Below are 14,496 nucleotides of genomic sequence, written 5' to 3'. Positions count from 1 at the left end.
AGTTATTTTTTTATTTATTATAAAGTTTCAATAAAATATTTTTTTCACATGATTAAAATTAAAAAAATCACTTGATTTAAATCGCGATTTAAATCATGATTTAAATCATTTGATTTAAATCATGCCAACCCTTCAAGTTTGGTTAAAATCGGTTTAGCGGTTTTTGGGTTATCGTGTTACAGACGGACAGACAGACAGACACCATGAAAATATTTTGTATTTTGGTCATTTATGACCCAAATAACTCATTTTGAGTGAAATTAAAAAAATAAATTGCCGATCTTAATAACCTACCATACCTGTTGGTATGGTCGGCTAAAAAGATTGTAGAGAATGAAAATGATCAAAAATTTATAAAATACCTGGTATTCTATTTAAAATAATAAATCTGCTACACATTTTTAAATGAAGTAGCAACATTGTAACGCTATAAATATTTTAAGTCGATGGATCACGAGCTTTTATGTAAGAATCCAAAGTTTCAAAAAAATCTTATCACCCTCTCCATAAACATATAGACCTGTTTTTGGCTGTAAATCACCCTGTATGATAGAAACGGTCAATACATATACGGTTACGAAAGTAACCATTTACGAAAAAAACGCCTTTTCTCTTGCCTAATATTTATCCAGATTTCCAGAAAAGTTCAATAAATATTTATGCAATCGTTGGCGTAATTTCGGTTTCTTGTGGATAATACCACTTCTATCTGAGAGTGAAAAAATAAACAAAATTTATAAATATCCCCTATCATTTTCGATTGGGAGGTATTTAGGTCTTCAAAAAATAACAAAAAAATCAATGAAATACGTTGGTATATATTTTTTTATAATGGGAAAAACTTTAAAGTTTTTTTTTAAATTTATATTTACCTAAAGTAGAATCACTTCAATATTAGATATTTAATCAGCTGAAAGGCAGTGGTCTCCCGTTGGTCTCTGGATTGAAGGCATTTGACTCACTTATCACAAAACGAAATTATTATCCACGTAGGCGTTACGTATGATTTGGTTCATAGAAGGACAGGAAAAGCTGAGAAGCTAAGCGAAACTGTCAAAAGTGAGTTCTTTAAGCGGGTCTACTAATAGAGAATTTATAATTGATTTAAATAGACGAGGCCATGTGCTGATTCTACTAATAAGGAGCAAAGAAGAAGAAAGAGCAAATCATATTCTGTGATAATGCGATAGCCTAAGAAATGGGTGTTTTTTTGTACTAGAGCGACAATAACTCATTGGCAAAGAATCTTTTAGATGTCAAGTCAGATACTCACTGAGCGTTAATGCGATTCGTAATGCTTTTCGTTAATGCAAATTCTTAAAAACGTCATTGACGAACCGATGCGTTATGCCGGGTCCAGACCAAGGCGACAAAAAGTAAACACGATTTTGGGACAAAAACAAGACAAACTTGCGACAAAAAATGGGGAATTCTGACAAGACAAACTTGAGACAAATTGTCCACACCGCAAGGACAAAAGTACAACAAAGTCAAAAGTTTAGTTGTTGCGAATGAGTTTTATTAACCATGTGTGATTTCACTGGTCTCCTACTGTTGGCAGCACACGCCATCCACACTGCGCCCACAACTTGTAGTAAAAAATACGAACAAAACATAGAAACTTTGATCTTTACCGACTCGAGACGGGATATTGAAAAGTCTCCGAATTTTGAAACAAAACAAAAATGAGACAAAAATGTCGCAGAAATGTATTGGATTTGTCGCAATTTTGTCGTAAAACATGAATGTTTCTGTCTTGTTTTGTCTGCTTGGTTTGGCCCGGCATTACATCCTACTCAAAGTGCGTTGATGCATTTCGATAATACGTTTGGAAATTCGTCCATTGTGTGACAACACACCAGAAAACTCTAGATAGCGCCAAAATGGATTTAGAAGACATGCTTTTGCTTTTGAGTACAGAATACCTTTCTACTGTACCTGTAGTGTCGATCGATCTGGAAGAGATTTTCTTCTTGATTTCGCCGATGACATCGTTTACGAAAAATGTTGTTGTAAATAATGCTACAATTGTAAAATCCTTTGTTGCAAACTATAGTAGTATATGGGCCAAATACAAGTTGTAGCAATATTTACTATTTTTTAGCCGACCATACCAACAGGTATGGTAGGCTAAGATCGGCAAAAAAAAGTTTTTTTAATTTCACTCAAAATGAGTTATTTGGGTCATAAATTACCTAAATACAAAATATTTTTATGGTGTCTGTCCGTCTGTCTGTAACACTATCAGTCAAAAACCGCTAAACCGATTTTAACCAAATTTGGCACAAAAATACTGTGGCTACAAAATAATAATCGTAACTACAAAATTACAGTAGCTAGCGAAACGCGGTTTTCAATTTAAGATTAGGAATAATGTTTGCAACAAAATTTGTAATAACATCAAAATCAGTCAAAGACGCAGTTTTTGAGATAAAAAAAAATTGGAAAAATTCCTTTACTTTGAAACTGAAAGAACTGCCTACCAACTTTTTATTAACATATTTTAGTATCGGCGACTATACGTGCCTCCCGGCGCCAATTTTTTGTAGTTAAAAAGTTGCAGAAGCAGTTCATAGATTTGTAGAAGGTTTTAATATAGAAGTATTTAGAGGTCGTAAACTGCATTTTAAGTAATAATTCCTCAAAGATTGTAAACGACATTTTCGATCTTAACCAAAACTACAAATTGTAGTGATATCTAAATTGCTTATCGGCAATTCTTAAATATTTTTGTAGTACCTACTAATTACTACAATACGCTCTTAACCAATACCACATATTGCAGAGAAAATTTTCGCATATATAGAAATAGATGCGTCGCGGACGACTCCAAATGATAGTCTCCTAACCTCAGTCTTCTTACACTTTTTACAGTCCCACTTATGAGTCTTATTTTTCCGAAATTCGGCAACAATTTTGTCATACTCCACCTTACCGAGACCGGAAGATCCTTTGTGGACCCAAGCACAACATGTAGCACACTCAATTGCTGTGTGATTTGCCTTTACAGCACGATCACAAATTCCACACATACAGGGTGAGTTTCCTAGGATGTTCTCTATGGGTATCTCGGAAACTACTGGAGATAGAGAGTCAGTTAAATGGGAAAAGAATTGCAGTTTTGTGGGGTCATAAATATGCGCTTTTCAGATTTTCGAAAAAGTTCATGGCTTACTAGATATTTCGAAAAAAACAAATTTTGGCTATTTTAAAAATTGTCCCTAATTCCATTATAATCTATTTTAGACAAAAGTTTTCAGGTAAAAGTTGTAGATAATCACAACCCTAATGAGACTGTGCTCTCCGATTTTTTCTAAAGCCTGTCATTTTTGACATATGACACAAACATATGTTTTTTTAAATGGAAACCATAGTTGGCCATGACTCCATAAATACCGTCATTTTTTAAGCTTTTCAGCGATATAAGCTATAGTTTGTTTCTTTCACAAAATTACTGAGTTATAGCCAATTCTTATCTTTCTTGACTGATTTCACTTAGTTAGCCATGGAAACAAGTTCAATCGTCGTTGCTCTCAGAAATGTGAAATTGTCACATTCAATCTTTGTAAATTAAAATAAACAAAAATTGTAAATACGAGTTTTTCAAATGAATAAAAGCGTGTAGGATTATTGGTTCAACTTTTCTTGGCCATACAGTTTCGAGAATACGTTGACCGGTGAACGTTACTTATGTTTTTTAGAGAACGGTTTTCAAGACATGTTAGAAAAGTTAAATTTAGATACTCGCGCATTAATAGAGTGGTTTCAACATAACTTTCATTATGACACACCAACCCCCGCCCCCCCACAATGTAAGAAATGTTAAAAATTATTTTATTATCATAATTATGTAGACTTAGGGACAGAAAGAGGTGGACCAATTGCATGGGTCTCTCGGTCACCTGACCTATCCATTTAAACATTTTTTTATGCGGTATGGTTAACAACAAGGTTTACAAAAGAACTTATGAGAGGCACTCGAAGAGGTGGAACAGGAGAAGTTTAACTAAGTCGACCGGTCGTTCTGTGACAATAGCTAGAAATTTAGTTTTAAAAAGATGCATTTATGTACTCAAAACAATTGCGGATTTTTTGAACATTTTCTAAAATAACGTGTATGTATTGATTATTTTTTTAAGTTTTAGTTTGTGTAATGTAAATTGTAAAGAGCCGTTTAATAATATATTTTGTCTTTTTATAAGTTATAAATCATAACAAAATTAGAACACCATTGGAAACCGTTCTCTAAAATACGTTAGTAACTTTCACTGGTCAACGTATCTTGTATGGTTAAGAAAAGTTGAACCTACACGCTTTTCTTCATTTAAAAAAAATATATTTACAATTTTTGTTTATTTTAATTTACAAAGATTGGATGTGACAATTTCACATTTCTGAGAGCAACGACGATTGAACTTGTTTCCATGGCTAACTAAGTGAAGTTAGTCAAGAAAGATAAGAATTGGCTATAACTCGATAAATTTTCGAAGAAAACATATTATAGCTTATATCGCTGAAAAGCTTGATAAATGGCACTTTTTATAAAGTCATGGCCAACTATGGTTTCCATTTAAAAAAACATATGTTTGTGTCATGTCAAAAATGACAGGTTTTAGAAAAAATCGGAGAACACAACCTCATTAGAAATGTGATTATCTACAACTTTTATCTGAACATTTTTTGTCTAAAATAGATTATAATGGAATTAGGGACAATTTTTAAAATAGCCAAAATTTGTTTTTTTCGAAATATCTAGTAAGCCATGAACTTTTTCATAAATCTAAAAGGCGCATATTTATGACCTCACAAAACTGCAATTCTTTCCCCATTTAACCGACTCTCTATCTCAAGTAGTTTCCGAGATGCCCATAGAGAACATCGTAGGAAACTCACCCTGTATACACGTCCGCCATATTTTCTCTCCCCTGATGATGACTTTATAAAATTGTCACAACCTGCTCGACAACGGTTTCAATTACTACGCCAACCATAAGCAAATTTTACTACAACTTTTTGTAGTACTACTGACTACAGCGTTTCCATTCCGTTTTGCAGCGATTGCTCCAAGAGCTTGTTTATAAATATATCAGACTCATTGCTACAAGAAAACCTGAATTTTTGATTAAACTAAGTAACAGCAGATATATTTATATCAGTTGATAATACATTTACCATGCTACAATTTTGTAACAAAATTTACTGATCGATTTTTTTCATGTTTTTGTGTTACTCGTTTTCAGCAATGCGTTTTAAAGCACCTTGTTTCGATTTTTTTATGTTTTTGTCGCTCTGTATTTTCTTCACAAATGTGAAAACAATATCGGTTTTCCATTCCATCTTTGTAGAGGTGCTTGAACAGGAGTCAGTCGCATGTGACATTTACTTGTAAACTTCTTAATGCATTACAACTGTAACACTAAACAGGCGCACTGCTAAACCAACAACTACGAATGAGATACGAGATCGATTCGTCGGTTGGTGATTTTCCCTTTGATGATCCAAAAACCGACGTTCCGCGCATCGTTTGGACGCACTGCGTTATCCCCACTATGCCAAGATTCGCGCATCAACGTTTCATCAACGAATAATGAATAGCAGGCTTTAGACATTTTGAAAAGAATATGACGAGAAAATATAATTTAGAGATAATAGGTTTTACACAATAGATCTGAAAAGGTCGCAGATGAATAGATCAATATTCATATAGTAAATTCCAATCTACTTACCTATAGATTCTTCCAAATGTGCAAAATGTTAATTACACTCTATTTGTTTATTTTCAGCCAATTTTTTCCTCTAATCTATTAATAGCTTTTTTGTAGCTATACCCATGTATATTAAAATGTATAGTAGTGTAGGTGTATCACAAATTGAACTAAAATGAATTATAAATTCGCAGCACAGTTGACAGTTTGGTCAATACCCAATTTATTTTTTATCGTATGCAAACGTGTAGATTGTATCAATATGCAGCTCTGATTTATAGCTAACCATATATCACGAGTTTTTGGCCATAAATATTTCTCTTTAATATTGTGAGATAAAATTTAATAGGAAATTTGACCCATTTTCATTACTTTTAATACAAAGAGTGATTCTTAAAACAGCAACTGGAGTTTCCATAATAAGGAACATTTTTGAGATTTTGCATCGCCGGTGGTTGTTTTCGTCAACAAAGAAAATAGCAATGGGTTTCTATCCTTCAATAAACACAGTTCGTTTGGCAGAAACTGTACTTAACTGTTCAGTGAATTGTTATTTGTATAGAAAAATTCGTAGGTATTAAGAAGGCTCAAGGGAAACAATTCGTCCCCTTAGATCACTAGTGGGAATTCTAGTTCCTGGGGAGGAACTAGTTCCTTAGTTCTAGTTCCTCCAGGGAAATAGTTCCTTGAACTAGGTCTTTAGTTCACAATAGTTCCCGACTAACATTGACATCCCCCTTGCTTGCTAATGCGTTTCATTGTCAGTCAGAACTATTCACAGTATGATCTGTATAATTTTTATAATGTACGGAGATATAACGAGACGTGTAATTGTGTATGTTAAAAATATATATAGGGAAATTGGAGTATACAAAATATATATTGGAAAATTCAAACAACTTTTGTTCCACGTCATCAATGACACCATGCGTCGTCTTATGGAGTTTGCTGGTGGTCGTATTATGATGTGCAACGAAAGTTATTTTAATTTCCCTTATAGGTAAGTTTTATTGCAGATAAAAAATATAAAAAAGAAACTCAAATCAGAGTTTAAAAAACTATATCACAAATCAATTAGAGCAAATACTACAAAAATTTTACGAAAAATTGCATTTTTCCTCACTAAAAATTCAGAATATCTACTTCGTTTTATAAGATATTTCTTAATTTTAGGGACCTAAAGTGAAACATTCCCATAAAATATTTAAAAAACAAACTAAAAATCAAAAACAGTATCCACGACAATTTTCTGTGGTAATTACGCCGCGCCGGCTGTGGCAATAGACAAGGCCGAATCCATCGTTGTCGCCTTGTATTATATCTCGGATCTGCCGACTGAATAGATTCCTGTGAACTAGTCTTTGAATAGTTCCTCTATGTCCGGATCCGATAACATACGGCTGGCACTCCCCACGCCTGCCTAGCATCAATCGCGCAGGCTGATCCATACGTAAACTAGCCTTTTATTTAGTTCCTCTAGTTCCTTTAGGTCCGGATCCGATAACATACGGCATATGGCTGGCACTCCCCACTCCTGCCTAGCACCGATCGCGCTGGCCCGATTCGTACGTACGTAAACTAGTCTTTTATTTAGTTTAGTTCAGGGCCATGTAAGTGAAATATTCAAAATGGTTCCAGCAAAAGTTTCCCAATTATGACGGGTGATGGCGCTGATCGTCAAGATTTTGGACAGGGATTTTGCTTACCGACATTACGACGTGAGCCACGACCGGACCAGGACCAATCAGAATGATCAGTCTTTCTTGGACATTTGCCGCGGAAGTGTGTGTTAATTTCTGTTGTGATAAGTGTGGTTGTGTTTGCAGTTTGATTTTTCGGTTTTGATATTATGTTAAAATTAATTTTGAAGTATTGTATCACCTGTTTTTATGTAATAGTACTTTTTTAGTTCTATGATCTGATATGTTATGATTTGTTAATGTTTCTTTAACAATGTTATACCAAATTGGTTATCCTTAATATATCATTTTGCATAGCCAAGCATAGCCTAACTTTTTTATCAATAAACTTTGTAGATTTTCAGATTATTTAATTCCTTTTGTTTCCGTTTGTAATTTTATTTTTAAGACATATTATGTGATTGTTTCAGATAATATGTTTTAAAAATGAAATTGCAAATAGCGAATAAAAATAATTAAAAAAAAAGTGTATTTTACAATTTTTTTTCCCCCGGCCCCGCACCCCTTTGGCTAACCTGTAAATGTCAGCTCTGTCGAGAGATGGCGTTACGAAAATGGAACCGATTTATTACAAGGAACTTGGGCTTCTTTTTCGTTAGTATATTCTGTGGTTTAGTTCCTCTAGGTCCGGATCCGATAACGTGCGGTTGGCACTCCCCACTCCTGCCTACAATCGGGCTACGCGCGCTAGCCGATCTGTCGCCGTCGCATATCATTCTATATCGGTCACAGTCTCGATCCCGGAATAGGTCCTGAGGAACTAGTTCTTTGAGAAACCAGGAACTAGTTCCTTTCATTCCGGGGTCGGAATAGTTCATTGGAACTAGTTCGTTCACGAACTACACACCTCTACCTTAGATTAGTACTAGTTTATGTCCATTTTCTTCAAAATTGAGATACTCAGGAGGAACTAGATAATAAGGCCTTGTGGAATGAATGCAAAACTAATCTGTCCTGTCGGGCTAGCTCGTACGTGGTTAATAGGCCGACAAATAAGCTATTATTAGTGAAAATATGAATAAGTTTGTAAAAATCTGCAAATTTTTGGGCCATGGAATGATTGCCCGGTTTTTTTTATTATCATAAAATGTGACAAATTTCAAATAAGTTCCAAAATGTGATATCTGTTGATTCTACCTTTTAAATGAACTTTGAATAATCAAAAAATATTAAATTTTAGCCGAGTTATTAAACAATTTGTCTCATCAATCAATGATACGCTTATGAAATCTATCTCCGGAACGTTAAGACTTGGAGAGAAAATTCAGGGATTTACGAGGCATAATATCTCGAACACTACTAATTTACGTAAAAAATTATAAGGTCCATTTTAGTAGGTAGAATTACCTAAGGTTCATTTTTTATTCCAAGAAAAATTTTGTAAACTGCATATTTTGGCAGATATTTGCCATTTGGAGCAATTTTTGTTACCAGCACGGTGTTACAATTTTTTCCCTAAACTACTCCCCAGCGAACACACCATCTGCCTGAAAAGTCCCGGTCGACAAATTAAGCCGTGGTTTCAACCTTCGTTTACAAGACTATACAATAATATATTAGTGTAGTGCGTTCAATGTAATCATTTGGAACAATTCAGAAGTTTTACACAAATTCTTTCCTGGATATTCTTATAGAATTATGAAAGGATGAGCCTAAGCTAGACGCCTAATTTTTGAAGTGGCTATCGGTCTGTGCCACTGCGGCGTTTTTACATATATTGTGGTCTTTTCCTGATCCATGTTCAAAAAGTCCGGCAACTTGGATACTGATATTGATATATTAGTATTAGATACTGATACTGATATATTTGTCTAGTACAAAAAATCGCACATTTCCCAGACATAAAATGTGTTCTGTCTTCTGTCGTTTCTTCTTCAGATTGACTTCTTTGGTTAATCCCATCAGCTTTAGATGCCTATTAAGTTTACAATGTCCTGCTGGTAGACCTACTACCTACTACAGATTAGACTGTATTTCTGTCTTTGCTTATCATAGGGTGATCTTAGTTCTCCCTTTATTTTTATGTCCTCTACAACTATTAAATTGAAGGATTTGAAGGACATGTTTGAAAAAAGTGTAGTTTGAAATGTCGAAAAAGTAATAAATTAAAAATTAATAAATAATTTGATTCACGTTCACAAAATTTGTATTAAAATGACCGTTTGTCCATCTGAGGACTCCCATTCGGGTACTTTTATCCACATGTCGAGTTTGGTTCCAATCGACCCATAATTAAGAAAAATCTTGATGATTTCAGAGACTCAGAAAAATATTTAAACTTAATTGAAATTTGACAATATATTGTTGTAATTATTGATACTGTCAGTTGTTAACCCATTTTGGTCAAAAATTGTTTGGTCTTATACAAGTAATGTATTTTTTACAATATTAAAAAGAGTCACCCTGTATACTAAAATCGATTTTATAAATGTATCTACAGCTCACGCCTTACATTTTTAGTTTTATTTTTAATAGCTCTAACTAAATTTGAATTGAAATTTCAAGGTTCATATTTTTTAACGATTTGGGAGACTGAGTTGGGAAAATTGTTAAAATAAAATTTGTTATCGACGCCCAGAAAATGATTTAAATAAACATCCAGTTTGCTTAAATCATTTGATTAATTTAAAGTTTGATATACATATTGTTAAAACGATATATTTAGGTTTAATGTTAATTATGATTGAATAAAATTACAACACAGACTGTCTATCAGAATAGCTAGACAATATCTACACACTTTTTTTATAATTATACAGTATATGTTCTCTGTAACATGTCTGCAATATTTTTATTTATTGGAAATAAAATATCTTTTTGGACTGGAATTATTGTCTTTAATTTTGAATAAGTGTCCACTAATCTAAATCCTAAAACTACTGAGCGTACAATATACTAGAGTAAGGCATTCTCACGTTGGGGGGCAGCAAGGCGTGATGTTGTCCACTGAGGAACCCAGCATTAGTTCGTTTTACAGCACTTGTCGGTGTTGACAAAAACGGCTTTATTTTAATCATCTTTCAGGAAGCCCTAAATCAGCGTAATGTGGACATTAAGGTGAATGATGTGAGAGTCAATAACATATGTTATGCGGACGATACAGTTCTAATTGCAGATAAAATGGAAGATTTGCAAGATATGCTCAATATTGGTGACAGCAGTAAGAACATGAGCCTTAATATCAACACCAAGAAGACTAAATTCATGATAATTACTCGCAAGCCACAAGAATTTCAAAACGCAAGTCTGATCAATGAATCAATAGAACGAGAAAATAAATTTAAATGTTTAGGAACGTGACTGTATGAAATCCGGTACCGAAATCAGATGTCGAATTGAAACTACCCGCAGTGCGTTTATGAAGTTCAGAAAAGTGTCCACCTATACTGATTTCGATCTTAGCCTAAGGATAAGTTAACCAAGTTAAAGAAGTGGACAAAATGGACCAGCCTCCTTCTCAAACCTCCAGCCTCCTTCTCAGCCGGAGTCAAGCTCCTCGACTGTGAAGGGTGCGGAGGGCCAAACCCCAACTGTGGAAGGGTGTATACCCTCGTAGGAGGTAGATGTCCAGTCCTCGGAGGAAGAACATATACTGTCCGAATGTCAGATGATGGGAAATGCCCTGTCTTCCCTGCAACAGGAAAATGTCCATGTAGGATGAGTTATAGACTGTGTGATGAGTTATAACCCGAGAATGAGGGACACAATAGATCTTTAAGGTCGCGGTGATGAACCCCCTCCTAGTCATTCTACCTTCTCTCTGTAGCTGTAAGATTAGATTTGTAAAGTGTTATATGTCTGGCCGGTATTACATTATGGTATGGAGGAATGGACACTAAATGTGTGCAGTATGAACAAGATCGAAGCATTTGAAATGTGGATTTATAGGCGTGTGCTAAATATTCCATGCATAAAGGACAAACAATGAGATTTTCAGAATGATCAATAAAGACTGCTGAAGTGCTGGGCACAATCAAACGCCCAAAAGCAGCATATATCTAGGTCATGTGATACATAAGGAGATATACCAATTCCAATAGTTGATAATTGAAGGAAAGATTAAGGTAAAGAATGGGGTGTTGGCAGGAAGAGGATGTCATGGCTTCGCAATGTCAGACAGTGAACGTGATGGAAGGATGGGAGTGGATGGATGGAAGGATGACAGTGGAAGAATCGAGGGGTCGAGGGGGTCTAACTCTTGGAATTACATTTTGGCAGTCGTTGGCATCAGTCTTACGACAGACTTAGGCAGTTTTCTTCGCAGTCACTGGCACTCGCTAGTCTCTAGGCAGTAAAATGTTTTTTGGCAGTACATGTACATTTTTTACTCAAGTAAAAAAGAGTGGACAAATGTGATCACGAACATCCATTTGTGGGTTCGCAGCAGGGAAAGAAATAATAGTATATCATATAAATTTTAGAATACTTAAAATAATAAAATAAATTTAAGAATACTTAACAAGGAATTAATACAGAATGATATAAAAGCTGGCTTTATTTTACGTGGGCAAATTAATTCAAAAATAATCACCACTCAACGGTATACGTTGTAAGCTGAACCGACAACAATACAGATCATCCATTAAATGTGACATATTTGGAATAGCCGAAGGTTAAATACTATTACGATCACTATTTTAGAGTATACTACCGTTTGCCTTTTAAGATAATATCGAGAAGATAAATAGATATTGTTAACAATAGAAAATATGCCGAGGATGTTAATGTGATTATCGCATCCCATGCAGAAGTTCTAATTTGGTAATGAAAGAAAACTTATTAACAGAATTTTTCGTAATTATTATACTTGCAAAGTTTTCTGAGAATGAACATGGTTATTGAAATGTGCGTACAGTGCCCATTACTAATAGTTCTAGAAAAAAAAAACACATTAATTATTTTTAGTACATACCCTTTTAGTGAAAACCGACCAAACCTAACGGTAACTACCGAATAGTAACTAAAACATCACTTTTATGAGGTTTACGAAAATCTTTATTTCGAACTAATGACAAATTGTTTTTTTTTTATTTTCTAAGTTAAATAATTCGGTTATTTTCAATTTATTTTAAAAATGGCAAAGAGAAAATATGTTTCTTTTGACCAGATCTACCACCCTTAAAATATCTGCACTTATTTTTGGGACACCCTGTATATTTGATTCAACATTATCACATTATAGTATATTTACTATATTCTTTCTTTTAGTGTGTATATCGAAATATAGATTATTTGACAAATAAACATATCATATATTAACGAATTTACTGTAGGTCAAACTAAACTTATTTAACATAAAGTAAAGTTAAAGTATTAAGTTGACCTATAATAGTTACTACTGTTGAAATGAATCAAGTTTAAAACAGTAATTGTTTAAATGACTTGCTGAGGTACGAAAAGTTCAAGTATGAAACGTAGGATGGTGTGTTTTTCTTTAAACGCTTTTAAGAAGAGTTTATAGAAATAATTTTTAATCTGAAATGTTCAGTACTGAAACGATTTCAATCTATGATTTAAAACACATGATTTTTGAAAATTTAAATCAGTATTAAAATCAAAGTTCGTGATAAATTATAATTAAAAGAAAATAAAAACTTAAGTTTTAATAAACCTTCCTCCTTTTATTTTCATTCATTATTTAGTAATTAGTATTAGTGGATAATGGCTATAAAATGTTGTATAATAGATTAAGAGGATAAGCATTTTATTCTACCCACGGAAAATAATAATAATAATAAACTTGTCTTTATTAGCAATAAAGTTAAACATTACACTATGGTTTGGCCATTATTTAATTTACATTATTATTTAAATGTTCTTTAGGTTCACTATTGTAGTCTATTGTTTTTTTTCAATGATTTCAATATAGTGATGATGTAGTTGATTACCAACTAGGGCATTCAATCCCGGGATTTTTGATCACTGGATTTAGGAAAAAGAAATACTGTGACTAATGGTATGTTTTTTTTTCTTTCAGAATAAAGACTGATACTATATGTACATAATCTAGAATCATCCTCAAAGATGGAGCACGCTCAATTAATAGAAGAAATGCCCCGCATCGAACAGATGCCCACCCAAGATAGGCTGATGCTCGCCAGGAAGAGGCGCAGTCAGCAACTGAAGCTGTACACGCAGAAGGACAAGGAGCATAAGAAGAACAACAAACAGTTGAAGAGCAACAAAAGAGGCATCGTGTTTGAGGACAGCGTGGTGTTATTGGAAGCTGCAGCTAGAAACGACATAGACGAAGGTAACAATTCTTTACAACATTTTTTTTCCTAGCTATTAATAGAGTTGAAATTATATCCAGTTTTTATTAAACACTTCTACAAAGTAATTAATGATGTCTTAATCTAAGTCCAGCACAGTTTTACTTTATAATTAAATTTGAGTTATTGTTCCCATGGCTCCCGGCTGGACAAGATATTTTGATGTTTTCCTAGTTTCTACCTTTTGCATGCAGAGCCTGCATTCGACCTCTTTTGCCAGTGCCACTTTTTTACACCAACTTGCAGTAGCCACTGTATTAGATAAGATATTAGATTTTATGAGGTAGCTTTTGACAACTGCGATCTTTACATATTTATTGTAGTCGTCTGATCTCTAAATTACATTCTCCAGTCGTATATTTTCCAGAAAATGTAATAATCTGTAACTTTTCATATAGGTCTTTGACAATAGATAGCCATCTCGCCAAGTACAAGGAGACGTCCATTTATTAGACATTGCCATACATATCATCACCATGACTGAATGTTGTCTGTCGTTTCATATTCTGATTGGTAGAGTCTACAGATAACTTTGTCTGTTAATCCCGCCAGCTTTAAATGTCTAAGGATCTTGCAAGGCCCTGCTGGTAACAACTACTAAGTTTTGACAATTTTCATTTTTTGCTTATTAGGTCTACCAACAATTTTTCTCTGCTTTGGCGAATGTTTTGACCATTCTAGAGTATTTTTTTCATATAATTTGCAGCACTGCAGAAAGTTTAGGATCCAGTGGATTGTACTGATGGATCTCCTTTGGGCATTTCATTTGCATTTCGATGCTGTTGTGATGCTCGTGTCCTCGAGGACTGTGCTCAAGGT

General features: G+C 34.0%; 1 protein-coding gene across 2 annotated transcripts in view; it reads left to right on the top strand.

Annotated features, from left to right (window-relative positions):
- The window catches only part of LOC115881340 (protein phosphatase 1 regulatory inhibitor subunit 16B), a 72,261-nt gene that overhangs the window by 34,703 nt on the left and 23,062 nt on the right, over positions 1-14,496 (top strand). For both annotated transcript variants that reach the window (XM_030898784.1, XM_030898785.1), the window contains exon 2: positions 13,383-13,658. In XM_030898784.1, coding sequence (XP_030754644.1) covers positions 13,430-13,658 — 229 coding nt within the window. In that variant the 5' untranslated portion in view covers positions 13,383-13,429. The remainder of the gene's footprint in view (positions 1-13,382; positions 13,659-14,496) is intronic.

This window comes from Sitophilus oryzae, unplaced genomic scaffold, assembly GCF_002938485.1.
Source record: "Sitophilus oryzae breed Bouriz unplaced genomic scaffold, Soryzae_2.0 scaffold_1716_pilon_pilon, whole genome shotgun sequence".
Classification (NCBI taxonomy): domain Eukaryota; kingdom Metazoa; phylum Arthropoda; class Insecta; order Coleoptera; family Curculionidae; genus Sitophilus; species Sitophilus oryzae.
The sequence above is the reverse complement of the archived record's forward strand: the minus strand, read 5'-3'. Positions and strand labels throughout refer to the sequence as shown.